This window comes from Eschrichtius robustus, chromosome 1, assembly GCF_028021215.1.
Source record: "Eschrichtius robustus isolate mEscRob2 chromosome 1, mEscRob2.pri, whole genome shotgun sequence".
Lineage (NCBI taxonomy): Eukaryota > Metazoa > Chordata > Mammalia > Artiodactyla > Eschrichtiidae > Eschrichtius > Eschrichtius robustus.
In genome coordinates, this window is record NC_090824.1 from 149,749,949 (window position 1) to 149,776,242 (window position 26,294).

A 26,294-nucleotide genomic window follows, 5' to 3' on the forward strand; every position below is an offset into this window, starting at 1 on the left:
TGCTGGTCAGCACTTGCTGACTTGTCTGTGATCACTGCCAGACTGTGGGCTTCCTACAGGCAGGGCTGCTTGTGCCGCTCACTGTTGTGTACTTGGTGCCCTGAAAGTGCTGGTACAAGATAGGGCCCACCCAGCTCTTATTGGAAGAATGAATAGCAACTCTGCCTTACCATTGTGCTCAGTCTTCTAGATCAGAATCACAAAATGATTCCATTTTGAACTGGAAAACCCCTTGAACCCCTGGTTCAAGCCCCTCACTTCCCAGCTAGGAGGACAGGCCTGGGGAGTTAGGAGCTTTGCCTCAGCTCCCCAGAATAATCGGGGCAGGTCTTTAACATCAACCATGGCCTCTGTCTTTTTGGACCATCGCTCTGTCCACTTTGTCAGACTTTCTTTAGTGTTTCCTTTGAAATGCTAACAAGGAAGCTCACTTAAAGTGATTATTTAGAAGAAAGTGTCCTTAAGCTGACCAAGTTAACCTAGCTGTAAGCAATCTAGAACAGATGTATCCAGTGTGCAAATATTGGTAGCATTTCCATTAGTTTTGGGAACAGGATAAAGGTTCCCATGTTCTAACTAATATTTTGCATTGTTTTTGAAGTCCATCAAACTTCATAAGGCAAGGAATGAGATACAAATCTTGAAAGGGAAGAGGCAAAGCAGTCGTTATCTGCATTTTGTAAGAGAATCATCTGGCAAACTGTTGGAGCCAGTGAGTGTTCATCAGGGTGCAAATCACAAGACATACAGTGATCCATGGTTTTCTTATACACAATCAGTGATCAGTTACAGAAGAATAGAAAGCAGACCTCGTTCACAACTTCAGCCAAAGATATGAAATACCCAGGAATGATGCTGATAAAAAAAAAAAAAAAGGAAGACCTTGATGATGCAAACTACAAAACTTTGCCAAAGGGCATTCAAGAAAGCCTGAAAAAATGAAAAGGTGCCCTAATGTCCCAGGATGGCGAGACTCAAAACTTCAGTGATGCCAGTTCTCCCCAAATTAATCAATTTAATCAGTACAATCCTAAACTAAAAGGACTTCTTATGAAACTTGACAAACCAAAATCATATGGAAGAGTAAAGTTCTCAAAAAAGACTAAGGAAAGGAGGGAAGGAGAATTGGCTTATTCCTTCCACTCACTCTCCTTGCCTTGACAGAGGCAGAGTTTTTTCTTAACACCCTACAACCTCTTCATCTGAATCAGTATTGTCCCCTCTGAAATAGTCACTCACCTTGGGAGGGTATATCCTTATTTCATCAATGTAGCCATCATTCTAAACTGCTTTGGAACTTCTACCTGGAAACAGCTTCAGACACTCCTTCCCCCCCTTCTATAGACTGCTTTCCCAGGCAAAAATCAACATGGCTTTATGGATTTTTTTTTTTTTAGTAAAATTTGCAAACGTCATTTGACTTCAAGTCTATGGAAGTAACAACACACATGTTTGCATGCATTGGCTCTGGATGGGCTCATGGAATGCTCTGAGCAGTGGGGGCATCATAGGAAGAGGCTGGGAGCCTCCCGAGGAGGTGCCCCTTGTTTGTTTGCGTGCTCATGTTGGGGGCCATCCCCTCATGCCAATGATGAATGCCAATGAGGCAGTGGGGGGAAGGGCGCCAAAGGTAGCCTCTGTTCTGTGTGCTAGTGGGCTGTTATGTAGACCTAGATGCTCTTGTGCTGCTTTCACTTCACAGCCATTAACTGAGCCCTACCGTGTGCCCAGCCTGCTCTGAGAGCCGGTGGAGCAGAGGAGGGCGAGACCGTCTCACTGTGTCAGGACCACCTTTGTCATGTGGGAGCAGGACCACAGCTGCAGGGGCTGGTGAGCCCGTAGGAGCTATTTGGGCCAGGAGACAGCGTTTCACTGAGGTGACCCAGCTGTAGCCCCAGGGCCTGCATCCCTCAGGCCTTCACCAACCCTAGGCTGTGGGATGCACAGGGAGCTGAGCAGGAGTGTGGCCTGCTGCTGGGAGACAAAGAGAAACAGGGAGCTATGCCACAGGCCACCACCATCACCCTCTTCCTGTGAAGGCAACACATGGTCTAGACTGGTGGTTGTCTGTGATTATCCTCACAGCTGTCCTGGATGGGGTGACCGCCTGCCAAGAGCAGTTGGGCTGCTAAGGCTTCCATGAAGCCTCTGTTCAGGGGTCCCATTCTCTCAGTCCCTGGACCACATCTGCCAGAACAGGCCTGTTCTGTTCAGTTAGCTCATTGCAGAAGAGAAATGGAATTTAAAGGCATATGATAGGGTAAAAACTGTTCAATTTGCCATGAGCCTCCCTTCCCTTTTGTGTAACCTCTCCCCACTTCCCTCATTAACTCCCAGCTCTCTGGGGGCACCTGAGTTTGCAGCTTGGGCACAGCCAGCATTCCTTCACTCGGGCATGTGCTTAGAAGCAGCAAGACTCTCATCTCTTCCAGATCCTACTACTTGCCAGGCGCTTTGGTGTCTGTTTGACCATGAGGAATGCTCATCCCCATTCCTTCAGAATGTAAACTTTGTGGAAGCAGGGGCCTTGCCTGTGCCGGCATCTGGGACAGCATCTTGTCATAGAGAGCATTTGACACATATTTGTTGAATGAATGAATGACATTAAATACCATGAGCCCTATTTAGTCATAGATAAGGAAGCAGAGGCTCAGAGGTGTAACGCTCTTCCCTCAAGAGGCAGAGCTGGAATTTTCATTTGGGTCAGTCTGACTCCAAGCCAGGCCTTTTCAAATACAGTGCTCTACTTCTCCGTGAAAAGGGGGATTTCATACCATCCTCCCGAGGGTGCACGGCCACAGGCATGCATGCACGCATTCACGCACTCATGCTCATTGACCAGAGTAGGGGATAGAATTGCCCATGCTTTGTTTTCTTTTTCTTTTTCTCTTTTTCTATCTCTCATCCTAGTTAGTTGAATTTTTGTTAAATTGAAAGTTTAAGGCCCATTTGAAGTGGATCTCGTGTGTGTGTGAGTGTGTGTGTATGCATATATTTATACACAAACACATGCGATCCCAGGCAAGACTACTTTGAGGGAAGGCCAGACCTGACTCATATACTTGACATCAAAATCCCATCTATATAAACCTGAAAACGTGAGTGTTTTTGTGATTTCAGTACTTTGGTTAGCTAAGAGAGATATATACTATATACTGTAATGTGCCTTATCCATTTTCACCTACTATGATGTTATCCATTATAGCAAAATGCACTGAACACCAACACTATATTGGTTGTTATTTACCCAGTAGTGATTCGGAATTCCATGGTATTTTAAGATTATTTGTATTACGATGGTCCTGTATGTGGTGGAGGTGGAGGGCCTAGATCTACTCTGGTAGTTGCAGTGTTCCTGAGTCCCTACAAGCTGGTGAGCTCAGTTTCCTATATAAAAATAAAAGCAAAAACTTCTCCGAGGTGAGAGAATGTTGATGCTATGTTCCCTATAAACGGGGTTATTGATGATCATGACAATTAACCCTATTATTCAACCTGTATAAATGAGTGTAGCCTGGTACCCCTGGTGACTTTTGAACCTTGTAGATAAAGTTTCTGTGTAGCTACAGTTTGAGGGCACAGTCTGGTTCTTGGCAGAGAGGTAGTGGCAGTAGAGAATTTCCCTTCTAGTGTAATGCTGGGGTGTTAATTATTATTTAATTAATTAACAATAATGAATACAAACCTGCCTGTCATCTCCTAGAAACTGCCATGGGCCATTCCTGTTATTACAGAGTCAGTAAACATTTATTGAAAAGGGACCAGCAGGCAGTATGCCCCCAGGGCGACTGAAGCAGGACTCAGGCCAGCCCTGACCCCTCCACTGGAGAGGGTCCCCTCATGGGAGCCGTTTCCTGGGTTTTTCATTCCACCCCAAGCACTCGTTTTACAAACACAGCCAAGAGTACTTTGAGGGGAGGCAGACCTGGCTCGCAAACCTGACATCAAAACACCAAAGTGTCCAAGAGACAGACAGACAGGCTCTGAGCCAGGTAAAACTGAAACATCCAAAATGGCACAGGTACCAGGCCCAGAACACCTAGTATCCCCCATGCCTTCCAGGGTTTGGAGTGAAGCTAGTACAGGGGGAGCATTGCCTTTCAGAATCCCCACATGGTATATATTGGATTTCCTGAAGCAATTTCAGAGCAATGTGTTCTTTTGTTTTAAGATAAAATCTACTCAAGGCCATTAAGTTATTATTGTGTCTGATAAATCTGGACCACATGTGACATGAGGCCTGTCTGTGTCCTTAATCTCAGTCACTTACTGTGTGTGCTTAATGCTACATGTTTTTGTTAAATATAATGTTACCACAGACATAAACCTAAAATAACATGAATTTTTTCAGTCAAGTGATCTTTAATTTAAACTAAAAATAGCCTAAACCGTAGTTTATGTAGACCTCAAATATCAAGACTCCCACCCCAAAGCGAGTTCAGCAAACTGTAAATTTATGAGGCACTTGGTTAGCATTTGAACATTTTAAACCAGATCAAGCACAATCTGTATTAGAGACAAGCTCCAGAAAACCCAAGAGTTGCACTCCTGGCTGATCCTGCTGACTGGAACATTCCTTAGGGAAGTCCTTCTCTGGGGGCTGTCAGAATGAACCGTTAACACAACACCCTGCAGGCAAAGGGGTGTTGAGGGCGCAGTCAGCGTTTCTGAGCACTTTTGTAAACATAGTTTTGTCTCCGGAGAGACCAGGTTCTCTGGCCAGCAGAGTCTGGAATGTGGGCGAAAGAACCTCTTTGATTTTACAAGCAGCTTGATCACCGGAGAAAAGTTGGAAGCATGTCACAAGTGAAACATTCCTCCATGTGTGGCGAGGCCATTCTGCCAGGGCTTGGATCTCCTCTGATGTGGTTTCCCAAACAACAAGGAGCATCTGGTGGCTGCTCAGCACGTCCCAGCTCAGGACGGTGGGAGAGGGTTTATGATCGTGTGTTGATTCTCCCTGGGATTGGATTCTCCAGGGTCGGCAGTGATGCAGTTTGACCTGCTCCATATGCTGTGCTTACACTATGTCCTTAGAGATGGAGGTTGGAGCCACTTTTCTCATGAGACATTGTATTTCTGTAACCTCTACACGTACAGCAGAGTTCCCTGAAAGCCATCAACATTTTCAGATCTACCCATTTGAAAACCCTATCACCACTTTCATTTATAGATATCAAGTCAAACCCTAAATCAAATTTAAGCTGACTTTTAATATCCTTTGCTACATGCAGTTGAAAAACCAGTCAGTTCCTATGTTTCCTGAAACAAAGAGATAGATGTAGGTATAGATATAGATATAGGTATAGGTATAGATGTAGCTATAGATACAGATACAGGAACAGGTACAGATAAAGATATAGATATCAAGCAGGAAAAAAAAATAAAAACCCGAGTAATGACATTGAAAAATTATTCTTATTGGTCAGATGTATCTGATAATTTCTTGGTTCTCTACTTAACCCTAATTGGATGGAGTCTTGACATCTAGGCAGGAGAGCAAGACTGCATCTACCCAGAGATGGTTTTCATTGTTCGGTTGAGCAAGCTGCTGCCACCCTAGAACCAGCAAGACTGCATCTACCCAGAGATGGTTTTCATTGTTTTGTTGAGCAAGCTGCTGCCGCCCTAGATACCATGCATGTGGATCCTCCAAGTTTTTGATGTTTACTGCTGCATTAAATAGTTAATCCATTTGATAAATATTTACAGAGTGCTTGCTCTGTGCCAGTCACTGGTGGACAGGCTGGGATGGAAAGCTGCCCTGAGGGCACCTGGTGGGGTGGAAGAGCCTGTGGGAAATCCCGGGAGCTGGCATTTTTCAGGGAGAGGTTTGGCAGGAGAGGCCTGGACTGAGGGGAACGTGGCGCCAACATGTAGGCAGCACTGCAGAAGCTTTCCTTTCTAACAAGATAGCAGGATAGTTGTTGGTCAGCTGACCCATTAACCAAAAAATTGGTTCAAATGGGGAAATGTAAAGAAATTATACTTATGTTCTTAAACATTTTGTCATTTTGTTTTAACTTAAGCCATGAAAACGTTCATTTTTTTCACCGGTTTTGTGGTGGGAGTGAAAGCCTTTTCTTTGAGGGAAGCCGATTGGGCTTCCATAGCCTTCACAGAAACCACAACTATAATGTGATGAGTTTAAATCCAGTTTCTTTCTTTTTCTTTTTTCTTTTTTCTTTTTTAGATTCAGCAGAATTTGAAGGACCCATGTGAAGCAGTCTGGGGGCAGATTTTTGTGATTTTTTTCCTCATCTTTTACAGTTGTCTGCCCACACCCAACTTGGCAGCCTATTGTAGCTAGTAGCTAAATTAGTTTTCATGAAAACAACTTAACTTTTATTCTCATATTTTGTTGGTTAACACAACATGTAGCCACATGTATTGATTGAAGTAACAGAACTACTGACATAAATAGGTTTGAGTATAAATACTGTTGACCCTTGGTAAGCGTACCCTCAACTATGGGAACAGACACGTGTGGGTGACCAGAGGGGGCCCTGCCTGCCTGGAGCAGGAGCTCGGGTGCCAGGCCGTGTTGTTCCGGGGATGGGGGTGGCATCAGCTAATCCAGCTCCATGTGGGGGTGGCCAAGGGAGCCTCTCTGTATAGGAGCATGGAGTGGCCTGGGGGTGTGCAGAGCAAGAACACAGGGGAATTGATGAAAGATGAATAGAGACGTATGAGGAAAACTGGGAAAATATGGCTGCAGAGAAGCATTTAGAACCTCTTTTCATAATTACCTCTGTTTGTGTCTGTCTCCTCTTCCATGCTGACTTGAGGTCAGGGATGGCTTATTGTACACCATTGGATCTTCTCCTTCTAGTCCATTCCCAGCACTTGAGAAACCTCTCATAAATATGTTTGAATGAATGAAAGTGTGTGTGTTTTCCACGGGGCTGTTGACAAAGAGTGAGCAATCCTTATGCACAGTGAGTCTCTCCCCTGGAAGTCACGGGTCAGCAGAGTGTGGGCCACCTGAACACCTGTGTGTTCTGTGTCTCGGCTTTACCCCACTGACAGCGTGTGTGTGAACTGAGATCATTGTTCAGCTCAAATTGCATGTCAGCCTCCCTCGTCTAAGCCAGCATCCTGGTGTCTTCCAGGTACAACTGGGTGGGAAGGTGACAGGTATGATCTTGGTGGACCCAGCTATAGTGACATGAAAGAAAAGCCATAATTGTTCATGAGTTTTCATAAGTCAAAGTCTTGGTTGGTTCCCACTACACGTTAGCATAGTGACTTCTCTGCAGGCAATGAAACACTAGATCATTAACGCTAGGATATGTTAATGTGGAAAAGCAAGTCCAAACATCAGAACTATAATATTGCAGTTAATGTAATTGGTTCATTCATTTATTATTCATTTGTTTAGTGAATGCTGTCTGTTACGTGGTCAATCAGTCTCCATTCACTGGCTAAGCAAGTCATCACCCTCTCTGTTTCTCTATAAACTTGTGACTCCTGGTCTGCTCTGTGAGAGTGGCAGAGAACCAGGTATCACCTGTGCCACCTTTTGTGTTTAAGACGTGATTTAGGTTAGCATAGTGTGCTAGAACCTGGATGAGGAGATGAGAAGCCTGTAATGAGTGTCCTCTCCCCTCCTTTCCCTTGGGCAGCTTGGGAATGAACCACGATGACGACCACTCCTCCTGCGCTGGCAGGTCCCACATCATGTCGGGAGAGTGGGTGAAAGGCCGGAACCCCAGCGACCTGTCCTGGTCCTCCTGCAGTCGAGATGACCTTGAAAACTTCCTCAAGTAAGTCCTTGAATTGTTCTGTACAATCAACGCAATAGAAAGTACTAAAATACTTCCTAAAGACATGATAGTTGGAGTCTCAGCCAGTGTGAGCAGAAGTGAATCTCTTAGAATTCTCAGCTAGTCAAGCTTCCTCCCAAGTGTGCATCTGGTATGACACTGGGCACCCAGCTAGTGATCATAAATCTTATCGATGGAAATGTCAATGCAGTGACCGTATCTTGACAAGATTTCATTTCACTTCTCTGCATTATTTTGACTGTGGGTGGGCACCACCCTAGTGGCACACTTTGGCTACTGTAGAACAGGGCATTTCCACAACACTCAGGCTGCTTCCCTGGACAGGAGTCCATTTGCTGGGAGGAGGGCTTGCTCACCTTCCTCACGTGTGGGACTGGGATGAGTTTATCTCATAGCCACTTTCTTTCCAGATTGTGTCTGCATCACTCCATTCTCAGACTTCCGTGGAAGAATTGGCCATCTGATGCCAGAACTTTGTCAAACAGAGTCTGTGCTCATATACAATGTGGATCCCTTAGTGTCAGGACCTCAGGGCTGAACTTACAGGTTTGACAGGCAGACCCTGATTGTTTCACCACTTAATTGCATCATCTCTACACCCCATGGAGACTGAAGGGGTCAGTGAGTCTCTCCTACACACAGAGCTTTATAGTCCAATAACACAGTGGAGTGCCCAGTGAACTCAGGGAGGAGGACCAAAGGCATCACTCTGGCTTCATCCTGGGTCTTCTTTCATGAGGTTTCCTGTGATTGGGAAACTAAATGGTACACAGGGCTTAAAAATGGGCTCATTAGGGACTTCCCTGGTGGTCCAGTGGGTAAGACTCCACGTTCCCAGTGCAGGGGGCCCAGGTTCAATCCAGGGTCGGGGAATTAGATCCCACATGCATGCTGCAACTAAAGATCCTGCATGCTGCAACTAAACGTGCCACAGCGAAGATCCCACATGCTGCAACTAAGACCTGGTGTGCCAATAAATAAATAAATAAATAGAAAAAATAATTTTTAAAAATAGCCTCATTAGTTTTAATGTAGGCTATTTCCTACTGAGTACTTGTATCACCAAATCATAATGCAATGTTGGAAGCCACTTGACATTATTTCATTTTACCCAGAAGGGTCAGTGAAACAAAGGTATTTTCATCTGCTCACATACACAGTACTGGTCCCACTGACTTTGTTGAAGTGTCCCATGAGTTTGAGCCCAGGAGAGGTGAACCAGTATCAGCCTGTGTGTATTGCGTGCGTGCAACTCTTTTCTTCAAGAATCTTGGCAAGAGGCTGGGTTTTCTTTTTACTACCATCTGCCTTGTTTTAGGAATTAAAAAATAAAAGCATTCAAGTATTTAACTCCTAATGGAGCCACAGCCACACAACCCCCAGTTTAATTTTTCAGAGCTGTTCTCAACATCTCTGAACATTTCCGTCCTGGTTGAAATCCCCAAGTCCTTTGCACGGTGTGCCACCAGCCAACTTTCATGGCCAGGTGAGGCACCTGGACCAGCCAGCAGCCATGGCCTGACAGGCCCCCCAAGAAAATCTACTGAATTGGAAATAAGCTTGCCTATTTATTTATTTATTTATTTATTTAAAAGAAAACAACCCTACTCCAATTGTTTCTTTATTCATAGTGACTTTTGCTAAAGCCACATTCTAAGAAAATATCATAGGACTCTATTTCAAAAGCATTTTCATCCAAGAAAGCACTCAGACTCCCTGACAAAAATACATTAGCCATGTGGGTGATACGCCCAGGCCCTTTCCTAGTTGCCCAGTCCTCATGGCCTCCGGAGTAAAGATCTGCATTCAGCTATGTGGAAAAAGAGCAAAAAGTGCAGCCCATGTGTCTGGTGCCTGGTCATCTCCCCATAAATAACTTGGAGGTTCCTGCTTCTCAGTGACTGAAAAAGCAGAACAAAAACCTGGGTGGTACATTTGCAAACCAACTTGCCTCTCGGCTGTTTCAGGTCAAAAGTTAGCACTTGTTTGCTGGTCACAGACCCCAGGAGCCAGCACGCGGTGCGCCTGCCCCACAAGTTGCCAGGCATGCACTACAGCGCCAACGAGCAGTGCCAGATCCTCTTTGGCACCAACGCCACCTTCTGCAGAAACATGGAGGTAAGCAGCCTCGGGAGGGGAAGGCTGGCTCAGGAAGGAGCATCTGGCTTCTGTTGGAGGATACAGGCATTTACACTCCACACACACACACATAAACGTATGTGCATACATGCATGCACATACATGCACACGCGTATACCTCATGAGCAACTTCACGGGGCACCCAGAGTGAGCCATGCGCACACATGTGCATGCACACGTACACACACATGCACACATAGGCAGGGGGATGGTTCAGAGTTACTGGCTGACACCAATAGCCTAATGTTTTATTTTGTTTTGTTTTTTAATCCAAAGGTGTTTCTTTCTTAGTAGCCTAATGTCTTAACATGAAAACATTAAGACACTAGGAAAAAGTAAATTAACCTATTCTTGGAGGTGATGCAATGTCGCCTGATATCAAAGCCGGCACAGATATAGAAGAGAGCTAAAAACTACTGGACGTTGGAGAGTGTCATATTGAGAACATTTAACAAATAATAAATTGATTATATGATAATAGTATTAATAACCCCATTAAAATGTTACCATTTACTGAACAATGCCCACATGCTTTGCCCTAAAGCTTCCAATGTGCCTGATCCCAATTAACCCTTACCACAGACTCCCGAGGTTACTCTCCCCCAGGGTACAGATGATAACATCAAGCCTCAGGGGTGAACTGATCATTCAGAATGCCTTGGCCAGTAGGTAAGTAGAGGATTTGACTCAAGTCTGTTCACCCCCAGAGTGTGCACTTTCTCACCGTACTGCAGACAGCTGGGCCACTTCTGTGGGTGGGAGGGATGTGCCCAGGCCCTGGGGCAGGCTATCTCCATGCTGGGGCCCCAGGGGAGGGCCAGAGCAGCCTGTGGTTCAGCCAGCAGTTGGCAGCTGGCTCAAGGATGGATGCAGAGCCGGCACCATCATGGGGCAGGAGGACAGGAGCAGGAGAACCAGCTGGGGATGTGTGGGACTCAGGAGCCACCCAGTGGCAGTCGGCCTGGAGCTCAGGGCAGCATCTAGTCCCAGGGAGGCAGCCTGGAGGGCTGGGTGGGTGCCCAGAGCAAGAACTCAGGACGGGAGCAACTCCAAGACAGAAGGATAGACCGGGACTGTGCCTTCAAAATGAGACCCTGGGATCCCGGCCAGCACAGCAGGTCAGCCTGGACTCTGGGAGGCGGGCTGCTGCCTCTTGAGTGTTTCCTGGCTATGCGTTGAATTGGTTCAGGAAATCTGGGTGGAATCTGCAGGTGGGGCACTGCCTGCCATTGTTTGGGGTATGGAAAAGGGCCGTGCCTCACAACCAGGCTAGCACCTCCTGCTAGCTGTTTCCTCAGAGGGCATTTATTCACAGGGTTGTCCTGAGTCTTCCTCTTCCATTCCCCTGTGGAGGTGCCAGCAAGGGTCTATCTTCCAGGTCCTGGTAACAGGAAGCTGTCTCCCATTTCACACCCAGCCATGGCTGGGTTGAAGGACACCTCCCTGGGGAGATGGGACCAGCCCCCGGATCCGATCCTCCCCAGTGGTCTGCTGCGATGTCTGGTGCTCACCATCAGCCTTGACCATTAAGGCTTGACCATTGAGGCACTCATTCATGTACCATAGGCTGGCCAAGAGGCATCCTGTTTGTCTGTCCCAGCCTTCAGTCACTTAAAGTGCATGATGGCACAGAACTATCGGAGAGGGCAGGTTTCAGAGGGTCTTTTGATGGTGTGGTAACACCAGGAGATCCATGTGCATGGTACCCCAGTGGAGGATGCCGAGCATTCGAGAAGGGTAGAAGTGCCCCGGGCACCCAGAATGGAGAAGAGGGAAGCACCCAGCTGAGTCAGTGGACACACAGTGGCCACTCTGCCCACTGTGGAGTCTTCCCTGGCCAACAGGATTGACTGGGGTGGAAGCTGGACAGAGGCTGCCTCCTCCCAAAGAGCCACAGCCATTGCCTTCTAGGAGCCAGGCTGTTGCACATCAGTTGGGTGAGGAGAGATAGGAGGAGGGAGGTACAACTACTAGTGGCTTATGATCTTCTAGGCTAGACTCTTTCCATGCACTGTCACATGAAACCCTGACTGCAACCCTTGAGGGCAGGGGCTTTGAACTCCACTTAGCAGATGAGAAAACAGAGGCTGAGAGAGGCTAGGTAATGGACCAAGGTCACTCAGCCAGAAAGGGATGGGCTGGAGACCAAGCCCAGGTGTGACTATTCCTGCAGGAGAAAAGGCAGGCTCCATTCATTCAAAGACAGATTCCAAAGGAGAGAAAGGTAACCTGGTATTTTATTTTCCTTCATTAGCATCTTTTTGTTTGAAGAGGACAGTGAGAGGTCAGCAAGGCATGTTCAGCTCAGCTGTGTTGCTCCTTTCTCCCTAGAAGCTCAAAATACGACTATATAAAGTGAGATCTTTTGTTTTGTAAGTTAAAATGCAGCTGAACATTTATTCCTACAGCTCACCAAGAACCACGAAATATGCTTTCCTGCTTGCCTTTTCCTTGAGAATTCCACCAGTACCAAAACAAAGTTGACATTTTCCTCCCCAAATCCTAGCAGTGTTACCGACCAGGTTTCTTGGCCTCCTTAATCAATAGAAACTGATCAGAGGCCAGAAAAGAATTTCAGGCAAGGCTTTATTGGGGCCCCTGCTACAGCATGGGGGTAGTGAGAACAAGTAACAGGTTCCTTTGCTTGCTCGCTCCCTGAGGGTTCCTTATATGGGGTGAGGGTAGGGGCGGATCCAGGGGTCGGGCTGGAGGGGTGGCCTAGGTGATTCGACCACCCCTTTGGGGGTGTTGTGTGCAGGGGGCATGTGCAGTATCCTGCTTCTGCTCCCGACACCCTGTTTTTGCTCCTGGCTTTTCAGAAGTGGCAGTTGGTTTGCTTTGGTCTTTTTGTATCTTGCTGTCCAGAATTTGCCCCAAATGTGCATGCACACGGTTGGTTTATTTGTTTGTTTTTAATTAATTAATTAATTAATTTGGCTGTGCCGGGTCTTAGTTGCTGCACGCGAGATCTTTTAGTTGCGGCATGCGAACTCTTCGTTGCGGCATGCGGGATCTAGTTCCCTGACCAGGGATTGAACCTGGGCCCCCTGCATTGGGAGCGTGCAGTCTTAGCCACTGGACCACCAGGGAAGTCTGCACACAGTTATTTTTAGTTCCTTATAGTTTTTTTGTATTTTGTCGCTTGAGGAGACATTTGTCCAGGTGCAAGCACTGCAGCAGAGGGTCCCAGGTCCCAGGTCCCAGCCTGTCTCGGCAGGAGTGACTCCTTAGGGGTGTGGAGGTGCTCAGCTGATTCAGCATCAGCCTTAGCTGGTGGTGATCATCCTGCTTGCAAGGCTGGTGGTGCTTCCTTCAGCACAAATCTACCAGTTAGAAAGCAGTAACTTCTCACGCTGGGGAAAATGTCATACTAATGCCAAAGAGGCACTGGTGGATGAGAGAGGCAGTTGCCTGCTGGGACCCAGGACTTGGGGATGCTGCCCTAGGCCTAGGACACATCGTTGGAATCTCACCCAGGCACCACCCTGTGGGATTCTAAAGCTCGCTTGATTGGTGTTTTGCTCATTTGTGCGTTTATAGGTCTGTGTTTCAGTTGATGTTCAGTATAACAGGAGGCACACATATGTTGTACTGTTCCTTTCTTCCCCCTGTAAAACGGACTCTGGTGCTGGGATGAGCCTCGTTCTCTTCCTCCTGGTCCTCATCCCCTTATTCACTCCCTTTCATCTATTCTGTTCCAGTTCTACTTGCCTTCCTCCTCTTCCTCGAACCCACAAGGCACGCTCCTGGTGGGGATGCACTCTGCTTCCTGCTGGCTGTTTCCTCTACCTGGACGGTCTTCTCTCAGTTGTCCACGTGACTGAGCCCCTCATCTTTTTTGAGTTTTTTATTTGTTTGTTTGTTTGTTCAAATGTAATGTCCTCAAGGAAGCCTACCACCCTATTTAAAATTTCCATCAGGTAACTCTCCCCTGCCACCTTTGTGGCACCCAGATCTCCTGATCCCCTAAGGGAAAACCCTGCTTTCATAAACTTATCATCTTTTAACATGCTATATAATTTGCTTGTTTATATGACTATTGTTTTGATAATCTCCCTCTTCTAGATTTTAAATCCTTCAAGGGCAATAATCTTACTTTTCCTCAACAATATTTTCCAACTGCCTCAGCCAGTGCCTGGCACATAGTAGATGTTCAAGTATGTGTTGCTCTGAAATCCATTCATGACCCTAACAGTAAATTTAAGTTCTTATGTGACTTCACCCAACCACTGATGAGACTGGACAAGTTCACAGGCAAGGGAGAAACCCTTACAGGCCTCCCCGTAAAATGAATTGGCTCTCTAAGCCTGAGTCCACATTTCTCCATCTGGTTCACCAACATACATGTAAGACTCTGTCAAATATCTTGCAAGGGTTCATACAAACCTTTCCTGTGGCTTCCCCCCAGGGCAGTACAAGTCTGGTAGTGAGAGACTGCAGCCTGCTTCCTAGTGGCCGTGTCTCTCTCTGTGCATTAATTAATATCCTTATTGTTAAAATCTGAGACTCCTGGTGAGTTAATACACGTAAGGTGGGGGCTTCCCTGGTGGCTCAGTGGTTGAGAGTCTGCCTGCCAGTGCAGGGGACACGGGTTCGAGCCCTGGTCTGGGAAGATCCCACATGCCACGGAGCAACGGGGCCCGTGAGCCACAGCTACTGAGCCTGCGCGTCTGGACCCTGTGCTCCGCAACAAGAGAGGCCGCGATAGTGAGAGGCCCGCGCACCGCGATGAAGAGTGGCCCCCGCTTGCCGCAACTAGAGAAAGCCCTCGCACAGAAACGAAGACCCAACACAGCCAAAAATAAATAAATAAATAAATAAATTTATTAAAAAAAAAAAAAAAATACACGTAAGGTGCTGAGAACTGGGTCTATCACAAAGTAAGCACCCAATCATTTGAGCTGATGAATGTGTTGCTGTTACCTTTCTGGATAACACTGGCTCCCCACTGTGGGGGCACAGAACTAATCTATCTTTGTACATCTCCAGGATCAGCATTTTTCTATATTGAACTCCTCAGGGCCATGAAAAATTAAGCATTATACAAAACTCCAGAGACCTTTAGCGCCAACCGAAATGTCATGTAATCCAATGCCCAATTGATCTCTATAACCATCATTATTCTTTAATGCCCTTGAGGATTGAAATGGATATCATGTAATGAAATGATCATGGTCCCAATATTGCCTTTAAATTTCTTATCCTGACATCTGCCTTCGGCCAAGATGGAGTATCAGGGACCAGATTTATCCTCCCACCTGAAGCAACTAAGAAATCAGATGAAATATATGAAACAACGATTTTCAAGACAGTGGCCATCAAGCAAGGAAGGACTGTGATCCTTGGGAGATGTGAAACAAATGAGGTGAACCCTCTGATTGTCCTGGCGTACTGCCTGGGCAGTCTTCAGGCTGTGGCATAGAGAGGGAGGGCTGTGAAGAAGCAGCAGACTTCTTGAGTTGAAGAAACAGAGCCAGGAGTACTGGGAGGCTGAGGCAGCTAGTGTTCACAGAGCAGAGTACCACAGACAAAAGAGCTTTACAAAGAGAGAACCTCAGAAATCTGCACAGGATCTGCACGAATCTTCAGTTTAGTACTGAGAAACGCATGTGTGTGAGAAAACTACCCAAGGCCAGGAAAAGAACCATCTGAAAATCTTAGGGGGAACAATCTCTGAGGCTCACATGGGCATCAGGTAGTGTACACAGAAGGGTGTTGTATCAGTAGAGTGGCAAAACTAGCCCCACACTAAATGCTGATCTGGTCCCACCCAATAAAGCTTAAAAGCAAAATCTGAAAGGATCAAACTGTTTCCAAGTAACTTAGCCAAGTCCTAGAACAAAGCTCAGAAACATTTATAGAAATACAAAACCAGCACTCAGTAAAATAAAATTCACAATGTCTAGCATCAAATAAAAAATTACCAGGCCTTCAAAGGAGCAGGAAAATACATCCATAATGAGGAGAAAAATCAATCAAAACTGACCTAGAAATGACACAGGTGATATAATTAGTAGACAAAGGCATTAAAACAATAGTTATAACCATATTCCAGGTTCAGGAAGGTAGCAAAAAGAAAGATTGAACATGTTAAGTAGAGATATGGAAGATATGGAAAAGATCCTACTGGTATTTCTAGAAATGAAAACTACAATATTTAAGATGAAAGATACCCTACTTGAGATTTCTGGCAAATGAGAGATTACAGAAGAGATGACTGCTGAAGATAAAGCAATTGAAGCTATCCAAAGTGAAAGACAATGAGAAAAAAAGACTGAAAACAAAGAGAACTGTGGGACTTCAGGTGGCCTAAGACATATGTGATTGATGCCCTGAAGGAGGTGAGAGAGAGAGGACTAAAATAATATTTAAAGAAGTAATTGCTGACAGTTTTTTCAAATTTGATGAAAATCACAAGCCCACAGATCCAAGATGCTCAATGAACCCCAAGAAACATGAAGAAATCCAGACCAAAGCTCATCATAATCAAATTGCTTAAAAGTGGTGATGAAGAGAAAATCTTAAAAGAGCCAGAGGAAAAAAGACAAGTTATGTAGAGATAAACCAAGGTAGGAACGACAGCATATTTCTCATTAGAAACAATGCAAGTGAAGAAAGACCATGGAGCCATATCTTTAAAGCTCTGAAAGAAAAAAAGCCTGCCACCTTAGAATTCTACACCTTTTTAATAGGAAAAAAAATTACTACCAACTAGATGCCATGAAAAAGAAGGACAACACTCATAGCCAGGAGTTTTAGGGGAATGAATATCGTGAAGACGTTACAACTCCAAAAATCTGGAGGAATTTCTTAAAAACCACACACATGCATGCCAGTTGGGAACGCTGCTGTCTGTGTTCCCAAGTCCTGGCTCCCCCAAGGCTGTGTCCATGAGGAGGACTTCCCTGGCAACCCCCTCAGCTTGCATTCCTGCACCGGGCCTTCGGGGGTAGCTTGGAAAAGCACAGAAACATTAATGAGGCAAGTGGGTTGTGTGTGCGTGCATGTGTGTGAATCTTCTGTCTTAAAACATTTCTAGAACTTTAAGCCTATTACAGAAAAGAAAATAATAATGGGGTGTAACACAGTATGGACGCTGCCAAGGGAATAAAACCACAAAACACATTGGTGCTTCAAGAGTTGAACATTTTCTTTTTCTTTTTCTGGAATACAGACCATAAAAATAAGAAGAAAAGAAACTGGATAGATTATATTTTGAGAAAAATACTAACCACCGTGACTACTGGTGGGCAGTTTTCATTTTGCTGCTGCCTCTTACGAGGAACAAAATCTTATCCTTGGCGGAAGGTAGAGGATACGGTCTCAGGGGATCACGTTTCTCACGGACGCATCTTTGTTATTGTGTAAAAGCAGGGGTTCTGAGCTAAGGTCTGCAGATAGATTTCAGAGAATTTGTGAACAGGGATAGGGAAAAGATCACATCCTTATTTTTCTCCAACCTGTAACCAAAATGAGTATTTCCTTCCATTATGAGTGTGGGCAATAAGCCACAGCAGTCTCAGCAGTACCTGTGACTGTCACGTGATTAGGAATCACAGATGCTTTTCATACTGCATGAAAGTTGTAGCAGCTATTTGGAATTATCATTTATACTCATGACTAGTTCAAAATTACAGTTGTTATTAGACCTAGGGCCAGATCTTATATAATGTGTTGACAAGGAAACACATGTGTTACTATATTAAAAATTTGTATTTTGCATTATATTTGAACTTAATTGTTTTGTTGCTAAACTTATGTATTTTATAATTATGCACTGACCAATATTATTCTGAGAAGGGTTCACAGGCTCCACCATATACTTCAGAGTACAAGGCCAGGTGCTGGGTGCTAGGCAGTGGCCAGTCAGCATTTGCTCCCCAAGGGATGGGCTGCTTTTCTGTGACTATTCCTCTTCTTTAGGTGGAATTTTCAATACTGAACTTCCTTCTGATTGGACTTCTGTGTGTGTTCTTCTTTTGGCATTCACAATTCGTAACCATTTTAAGACCAAACAAAATTAAGAGCCACTTCCTTATCCAAGGGTATAGGGTAAATAACTTTGGAAAAACATTACAGTTGCTTTGGGAGCAGCCTAGCTTCAAATATTTCTGCTCTCTTCTTAAACATTTGCATACCAGAGAATGAAGAAAAATTAAAATACAGTACATTTTCATTTCTAGGGCTCTGGAGATCCCCACACCATCATCATTGCATCTTTCATGTCTGTCTGCAGAATGCGGGTATTGTAAGGCACAAAGCTGTCTGTGGAAATATGAACTACCAAAGGAAAAAAAATTGGCATCAATAGCTGGCATTTGTTGCAGAAGTTGTTGGCAAATATAGCTGTCTCCTCTTTTAGCCAATGGTAATGTGATGGTTTTAATTCAATAAAGCATTTCAAGAAAGTCCAAACATTAAAAGTTATAAACATTGGATGGTAAATATTTATTAGAAAGGGGAAATGAACTTTATGCAATTAGCCCAATCCATCTTTTTTTATGATTACAAGTTCCTCCTGTCTACATCAGCAAAGTTGCTTGCAAAGCAAAGTCATTATTTAACAAGACTTAAAGCTATTTAAGGTCAGATATTCTGCCAGGTGAAACAGAGGGTGAGAAGGCCGGAAGTAGTTATTATCAGCTGAGAGGAGACAGAAGCAAGAAGTGGGGAGTTAGGGTAACGTTCTGCCAAGGATCATGGCATCACAAAGCCCTCAACCCTTTTCAATATGAAAGAGAAATTTATCTGTCCCCCCTCCTCACCTGGTTCCTGGAGATTCTTAGTTGAAAGGTGCTATGTAATGACCACTTGTCCCTCCATCCTTCCTGCACCTCAGCAAAACATGCCACCATCACTGCTCCAAAGCACATGCCTTACTGCCCCACGGGGAAAGGAAGGTGCTGGGAAGTGATGCATAACAGCCTCATTGGTTGACTTGAGCAGGGGTGTGCCAATGTGTCATGGTGTGCGCAGTGGACTGAGACGTGCATATTATGCTGTTTTTTAAAAAAAATATTGAGCACAGAAGCTATAAGCCAGTTGTTGCAGGAAGGCAACAGTGTCTAGAATGGTAATCAGCATTAGAGGGTCTTATGCATTCATTTCTACCTAATGTTCACTTCTTTGCTCTTTTGCATTTAATTCTTCTGGCCTTCAGCACACCATGGAGGTGCTGTCCATATCACACAGTGGTTAAGAAGATGGGTTCTCCAGTCATGCTGCCCAGGGTCATGTCCTGCCTCCATCTCTTGAGCATGTTACATAGTCTCTCTATGCCTCCGTTTTCTAATCTGCAGAATGGGAAAAATAATTCTACTTAACACAGCATAGAGTTGTTATGAGGGTTAAGTAACAAATGAACTAGAGCACTTAGCACACAGTAGGTGCTCAGTAAACGTTAGCTGTATCATTTTTTCCATCAACTCATTTCCTGGAGTCAGTGGTAGAGGAGATGCTGTTTAGCTGACAGTCTCGTTGCCTGGTCCTTTTCTGCATCTGTCCCTGTCTGTCCTCACTACTCCTCCTGCCACCCTGGGAGCCTGTAACCTCCAGGAATTGCTCTCCAGGGTCCAGTATCTCTCTCTTGGTGTGCTTCCAGTCCCGAGGCTGGGAAGCCTCTTTCTGTCCTTTCCCAAGTCCCAGGGAGACTCTCATGGTCTTCTTGATGAATGTGGTATCCAGGAAGCTCAGGGTTTTGGAATTCCACCTTGGAACCAACAGTATTCTTTTCTCTGATGTTGGTCATTTCTAAACCTGGTGGGTCATTAGAATCTCCTCCAGAGAATGGCAGCAGTGTGTGTGCCTCACTCCAGACCTTCTGTGTTAGAATCTCTGGGGGACGGGCTTCAGCTCTTTCTTTTTATTCAGCTTCCCCGGAGATTCTCAGGCTCAGCCTGGTTTGGAATCTGCTGATCTAAATGAAACCTGCCCCTTTAATGCCAGTGTACCTGGCCGGGGGCAGTGGGGTGGGGTGGGGGGGTGGTGGCTGGTGGACCAGGAGCCTTGCCCTGCTCCTCTCAGAGAGACAGGGCCTGGCTGGATGCCAGGTCGAAAGCCGCTTGCCCGCCTCAGTCTCGGCTTCCTGCCCAGCATCTGCCACCTCTCTCAGAACTGTTGAACTTTGGCAGTAGAGGGCCCCAATTTTCCAGAAGTGTTTGAACCTTTACAGTGGACTGCCTCCTCACAGAGCTCTCCAGACTTTGCAAGTTGTGTGTTATCCTTCACTTCTTGCCCACCCTCCTTGCCAGCTGAGTGCCCAGTGCCCCAGCCCTACCCTCACCCAGCAGCACCCACCCCAGGTGTCCCCAGCCAGGTGACAGTCTCTGCACCCTTCAGGAACATGGAAGGAGTAACCAGCCTTCCAGAAGTGGGGCTGGCACGCTGGCCTGGGGGAAGGCTTCAAACCACAGTAGTTATGTGTGGAAATTTTGGATGAGTAATTTTTCATCCAGCTCTTAGCATTTTATCTCCCTTTTGGCTTATGTTATCAGCAACAGATTTCTGAGGGCTTTTACATAACCATTCCCTTCAGTATTGTCTTGAGTCAGAGCTGCTCTCCAAACAGTGCATGAAGAGTGTCAAAATAACCTTGAGAGTACTTAAGAGGGAGACCACCAGGTGAAGAAAACGACAAAGCCTTGAAGGCATGAGCAGTCGTGTCTTTGTCCTGGGAAATTCAGACCTTCCCCGCATTTCCATGGTACTCCAAGGAAGGAAGCTCGGCCCAGGCTTATTTGTCATGCAGCACCTTGAGGAATTCTGCGGCATTCTCCGCACGACTTTCAACAAGCCTTAAATGTGGCTAGTGAGGTAACAGATGCTAGAACCAGGGATCCATTTTCTTTTCCTTGCTCTTTGGACTGGACCCATGGCTTTCCATTTCATTTAAGCCAAAGATTAAGCTTCCCAACAATGCTTGCTGATAAAACACCTTGGGCAGAGGGCACAGAGCAGTCCATTCCACCGCAAATAAGACAGGGATGAGCTCTGAAGGCCGGCTGACGGAGAGGATGCAAGATCAGAGGTGGGTGGGTGCGGGAGTGGGGAGAGGAAACTGGGGACCCATAGGCAGTATAACCAATGGGTAAGAGTGTGTTCTGGGGTCAGGACAGGTTCCAGCCCCGTGGCTTGGGCAGGTCACTTAATTCTATTTCCTCATCTGCAAAATGTGAGTAGTGACAGTTTCTGTCTCATGAAGTTGTGTGAGTAGTAATGAGGAATTCTGGTAAAGCTTTTAGCCTGATGCCTGGGCTGGGTAAATGCTTAGAATGTGTCAGCTTTTCTCTGTCTCTGCTGAAGCCTTGCACTGCTTGACATATGAATTTATTTTGTTCATTCGTTCATTCGTTGATTCACTCAGCATGTCTTCTTTGGGTCTGTACCATGTGCTGCCAGATGTGTGCTAATGAGACGAGGAGGCGATAAGACACAGCTGCTGACCCCCAGGAGTTCAGGATCGAGGGGCGAGGGGGTGGGAGGTGAGACACATGGGACTGTCAGCCACGGGACCAGTTAGGTTGGAGCACTCTTAGAACCCATCAGGGTTCTTCCTGCTGGGAATGGAGAAAAGGAGGAAAGACTTCACAAGGGTGGGGAAGAATATGGCAGGTGATTTCCTGGCTCTCTGTTAAGATAATTTAGCCCTGGTCCCTTCCCTGGCCTGAGTGCTCTTGAGGGCAGGCAGCAGGTCATTCTCCCTGTCCATGCTCTGTCTCCAGTAGGGGTGAACGGCCTGCAGGGAGGTGGGCCTGGAGCAGGGCCAGCGAGGTCACCGAGTGTCTGTGGACTATGGGTAGTCAGGTGCAGACAGGGAAAAGTGAGGGGCAGGAGCTAAATAAATGTGGAGCTGTGTCGTAGGGGTTTTAGTCCTGAAGGGAGTGAGGTATGGTTTAAGTCAAGATCTGTGTTTTCAGAAGATTTTGCAAGTGTGTTGAGCATGAAAAAGATTATAGTCAAGAAGACCTTCTAGGAACTATTGCAGCTGTCCAGCTGAGAGAGGAAGAGGATAAAACAAGGCAGTGGCATTGAGGGTGAAAAGAAAGAATTCACTCTGGAAAAGCCACATTTGCCATTTTTAGTTTGTCTAATCAGTTCTTTGTAAATATGCACTGTGAGCACTAAATAATTACAGCAAAGACCATCTCCACCACAGATGGTTGGTTGATTATCTGTGTGACTTTTCAGAATTATTTTCTGAATAATCAATATATGCCCAAGGTATAAAATCCAGAATTAACCATTTATATGTTTCCTTTTTCATGCTAATATTAGCATGCTACCATACTGATGTGCATCTTGCTTTTTTCTCTTAACAGTACATTTTAGAATTGTTTAATACCAATGAAAATTGAGTTGCTCCATTTTTTTTGTTTTTTTTTTTTAACCACAGATTGTGTTATTTTTAAAACTTTTTATTGTGAGGTAATTTTAGACCTAAAGAAGAGTTACAAAAATAGTACAGAAAGTATACACTTTTTACCCAGCTTCCTTCTCTGTTCACATCTTACATTATCAAAGTCAGGAAATTACTGTGGTATGATATTAACTAACATACATTCAGATTTCACCAGTTTCCTCACTATTCTTCTTTTTCTGTACCAGGGTCCCATTTTGCATTTAGTTGTCAGGTCTCCTTTGTCTCCTCCCATCTGTGGCAGTTCCTCAGTCTTTCTGGGTCTTTCATGACCTTGACACTTGAAGAGTACCAGTTTGGGTTTGTCTGATGTTTTCTCAGTGCTTGGATTGGGGTTATGCATTATCAAGGAGACCACAGATGTGCCGTGGTCTTATTACTGGTGCTGTTACTCTCAGTCACCTGGTTAGGGTGGTGTCTTGCAGTCTTCTCCACTGTAACTTACTGGTTTTCCTTTTGTTATTACTTTTGAGTTGATCTGCATCCGAGTATCCTGATCCCAAGCGCTACTGATATCTGGGGCTGGATCATTCTTTGCTGTGGGGTTGTTTTGTGCCCAGTAGGATGTTTAGTCTCTACCGACTATAAGTCAGGAGCATCCCCCTATTTGGGACAATAGAAAAAAGTCTTCAGATGTTGCCAGATTCCTCTGGGGCGGGGCAGAGGGTGTGTGTGCAAAATTGTCCCCAATTGAAAGCCATTAATGTATAAGGTAAATACCTAGAAGTGGGTTAAAGTTCATTTTTGCACATATATATTTTTTTGTAGTTTTATTCACCTGTAGCACAATGTGAAATACACAGAAAAGTGCTCAAATCATAAATGTACAGTCACATTCATTTTTCACAAACTGAACACACCAGCATAACTAGCATGAAGAAGTACAGCGTTTCAACAATTCCAGCAGCCCCCCAAAGCCCCCTTCTGTTCACTAACCCCCAGCGATAATTACTATCTTACTTTCTGATCCCACAGATTAGTATGCCTGTCTTTGAACTTTATGTGAAATCAGGTTCATGCCTCCACTGTTGATAGGTGTTGCCAGATTGACCTCCCACAAGAGCTTATCTGTTTACCATCCCACAAACACCACTTGGAAGTGCCCGATTCCCACACCTTCTTCCAGTCTATCTGAGCTGTGCCAATCTGAATATTCAAGAAATGAGCCTGTTGCAAGTTGAATGGCATTTCTCTTGTAATAAGTTTGAGCATTTCTTCATATATTAAAAATCCAGTTGTGTTCTCTTTTCTGTGAACTGTCTTCTTAAATCTTTTTTATATTGTATTATTGATTTTTTTTTAGTAAGTTGTTAGAAGTTTTAATTACTAAGGAAATTGGCTCTTTAGCTGAAATATGAGTTGCAAATGTTCTTTTTTTCCAGTTTATTTGTTTTTTATTTTGTTTATCATATTTTATGTCAGGCAGAAGTGTGCATGTGTGTGTGTGAGTGTAAAGTGAAATATATCAATCTCTTCTTAAGGCTTCTGGTTTTGTGCCATGTTTAGAAAGGTCTTTCCCGCTCCTAAACTGTAAATAAATTTAATTCTCATGGCTTCTTCTAGTACTTTTATGGTTTAATTTTTATGTTTAAATCCTTAATCCAGCAGTCATTTATTTTAGGGTAAGGTGTGAGGTAGGGGTCCAACCTCACTTTCCTTCCAGATGGCTACTCAGGTGGCTCCATACCATTTATTGAATAATTCATTTCTCCCCATAAACTTGAAATGCCATCTTTATAATATACATTTCTGTATGTCTTATTTTTTTAATATATTTTTATATTTTTTTAATATTTCTGGATTTTCCAGTCTGTTCCACTAGTGTAATCATGTACCTCTTAATATTTACATACTGTGGCTTTATAAAATATTTTAATACACTAAACATATGCTTTTTCAAAATTTCACTGGCTATTATTTCTTGTTTATTTTTCCATATGGTCTTTAGAATCTGATTGTTTAATTCTAAATTGCATTGGTATTTTAAATTCTGTTACATTAGTTTATAGGTTAACTTAGGGAAAAATATATAATTTTATACTTTAAGTCTTTCTACATAGTGTTCCTTTACATCCATTCAAGATGACTTCCCTCCCTGACTCAGGGGAATTTTAAAGTTTTTTTTTTTTAATGTAGATCTTACAAGTTTCTTAATATATTTATTCCTATGGAATGTTTTTTTCCTATTTAATGGGTCTTTTATTCCATTATATCTTTGAAATTGGTTGTATTTTGTATTCATAAAGAGCTTTGATTACAGTATCTTAGTTTTATACTTACCCATCTTACTGAATTATTTTAGAGATTATAACAGTTGAGTCATTTGGGTTTTCTAGTTATATAACTCCATATTAGCCCCTAATTCTTTCTCTCACCTAAAATAACACTAAGAGTTGTGATAATGGACACCCTTTTCTTCTTCCTGACTTTAATAAGAATGCTTCTGATGTTTCCCCATGAGATAGATATTTTATCAAGTTAAGGAAATATCCATTTATTTATATTTTATTTTGTTAATAGTTTTAATAAGAGATCGTGATTGAATTTTATTAAATGTCTTTTTAGCATCCATGGAGAGATCTGGATGATTATTATGGTTTATCCAGTCATTTTTTCCCCCCAAAGAGCCAACTCTTATATTTTTCTATGGTTTTTCTGTTTCCTAAATAATAAATTTCTCCTTTTATCTTTATTAATTTATTCTGTTTTCTTATAGATTTATATTGTCCCCTTTCAAACTTCTTGAAATGGATGCTTATTTTCTTCTTGTTTATTAATATTAGTATTTGAGACTCTGAATACTCCTTAAAGCACTCCATTTGTCACGATATCTATGTTTTCACCTTTATTATTTTCTTCTTTATCTGCAACTTTGGTTATAACTTTCCCTTTGACCCAGGAGTTGCTTAAACTGAGATTCTATCACTTTTACTGCATTCTGTGGATTCAAAGCAAGCCAGTTGTTTCATGCCAAGGGGAAGGTGTTACACAAGGGCATGAATATCAGGAGACAGGGATATTGAAGCCATATTAGAAGACTCTCTCCTACTACTAAGTCAGGGAACTCTTTATTCTACATGGTATATCTTCTACATCAGCTATTTTCTTCTCAAATGTTGCCTCTGTCCCATTCTTTCTATTCTCTTTTCCCAGGACTATGATTAGACACATCCATCAGTATTTCTCACTCTGTCTATCATATCTCTTAACCCACTTTTTTATTTCCCTCCTCCTTTTCTCTCCATGCTGCATTCTGTATAATTTCTTCATATCTATTTCCTAGTCACTAAATCTCTCTTTCAGTGGTGCCAAAAACCATTGATTTTCTTCAACAATTATATATTTGATTTTTTAAAGTTCTTTCTAGGTTTTTTTTTCAAATTTGCCTGATCATATTCAATAGTATCTTGCTGCTAGCTTGTTTATGTGATCTCATCTTCTATTTTTTAAGACATTTTATAGAGTTATTGTATATTCAGTATCTGATAACTCTATTATCAAAACACTTAGAGAATTTAAATCTTTTGCTTGTTGTTTCTGCCATCTGTCACTCATGTTTCCATGCTTTATTGTGAGTTTACATTTTATTGATGATAACCATGAAATTCTGAGAGCCTGAGCGGTGGTTGCTTTTCTTCAGGGAGAATTTATATTTATCTCAATGAAAGCCAGGAGATGCCACCAATCCTTCTAGGACTGGTAAACACTCTTCCAGATTCCCTGGTTTAATCTGGGTGTCTCAGGTAGAGCTTGCGACCTTGCCGCCAGCCCAAAACTTATTCTCCCAACTCTAGTTTCAAGATCAGTGCCGGCCCTCAGGGAAATGCACCCCTTGTATGTGCTTACCACAGATTGGAATATGTTTGTAAGTAAGTATAAATATAGCCATGTGTGTATTTTGTATTTGCTTCCTTGAATAGTTCTTTTTACTTCTGATGAGCTCAGCAATAAGA

At 43.9% G+C, this 26,294-nt stretch overlaps 1 protein-coding gene across 7 annotated transcripts in view; it reads left to right on the forward strand.

The window, feature by feature from the left end:
* ADAMTS17 (ADAM metallopeptidase with thrombospondin type 1 motif 17) overlaps positions 1–26,294 on the forward strand; it is a 346,090-nt gene that overhangs the window by 181,833 nt on the left and 137,963 nt on the right. For all 7 annotated transcript variants that reach the window (XR_011075535.1, XM_068556841.1, XM_068556842.1 and 4 more), the window contains 2 exons: positions 7,626–7,766; positions 9,755–9,905. Coding sequence is in view for 6 of the 7 variants with exons in the window: in XM_068556841.1 (XP_068412942.1) it covers positions 7,626–7,766; positions 9,755–9,905 (292 nt within the window). In the remaining variant the exon portion in view is untranslated. The remainder of the gene's footprint in view (positions 1–7,625; positions 7,767–9,754; positions 9,906–26,294) is intronic.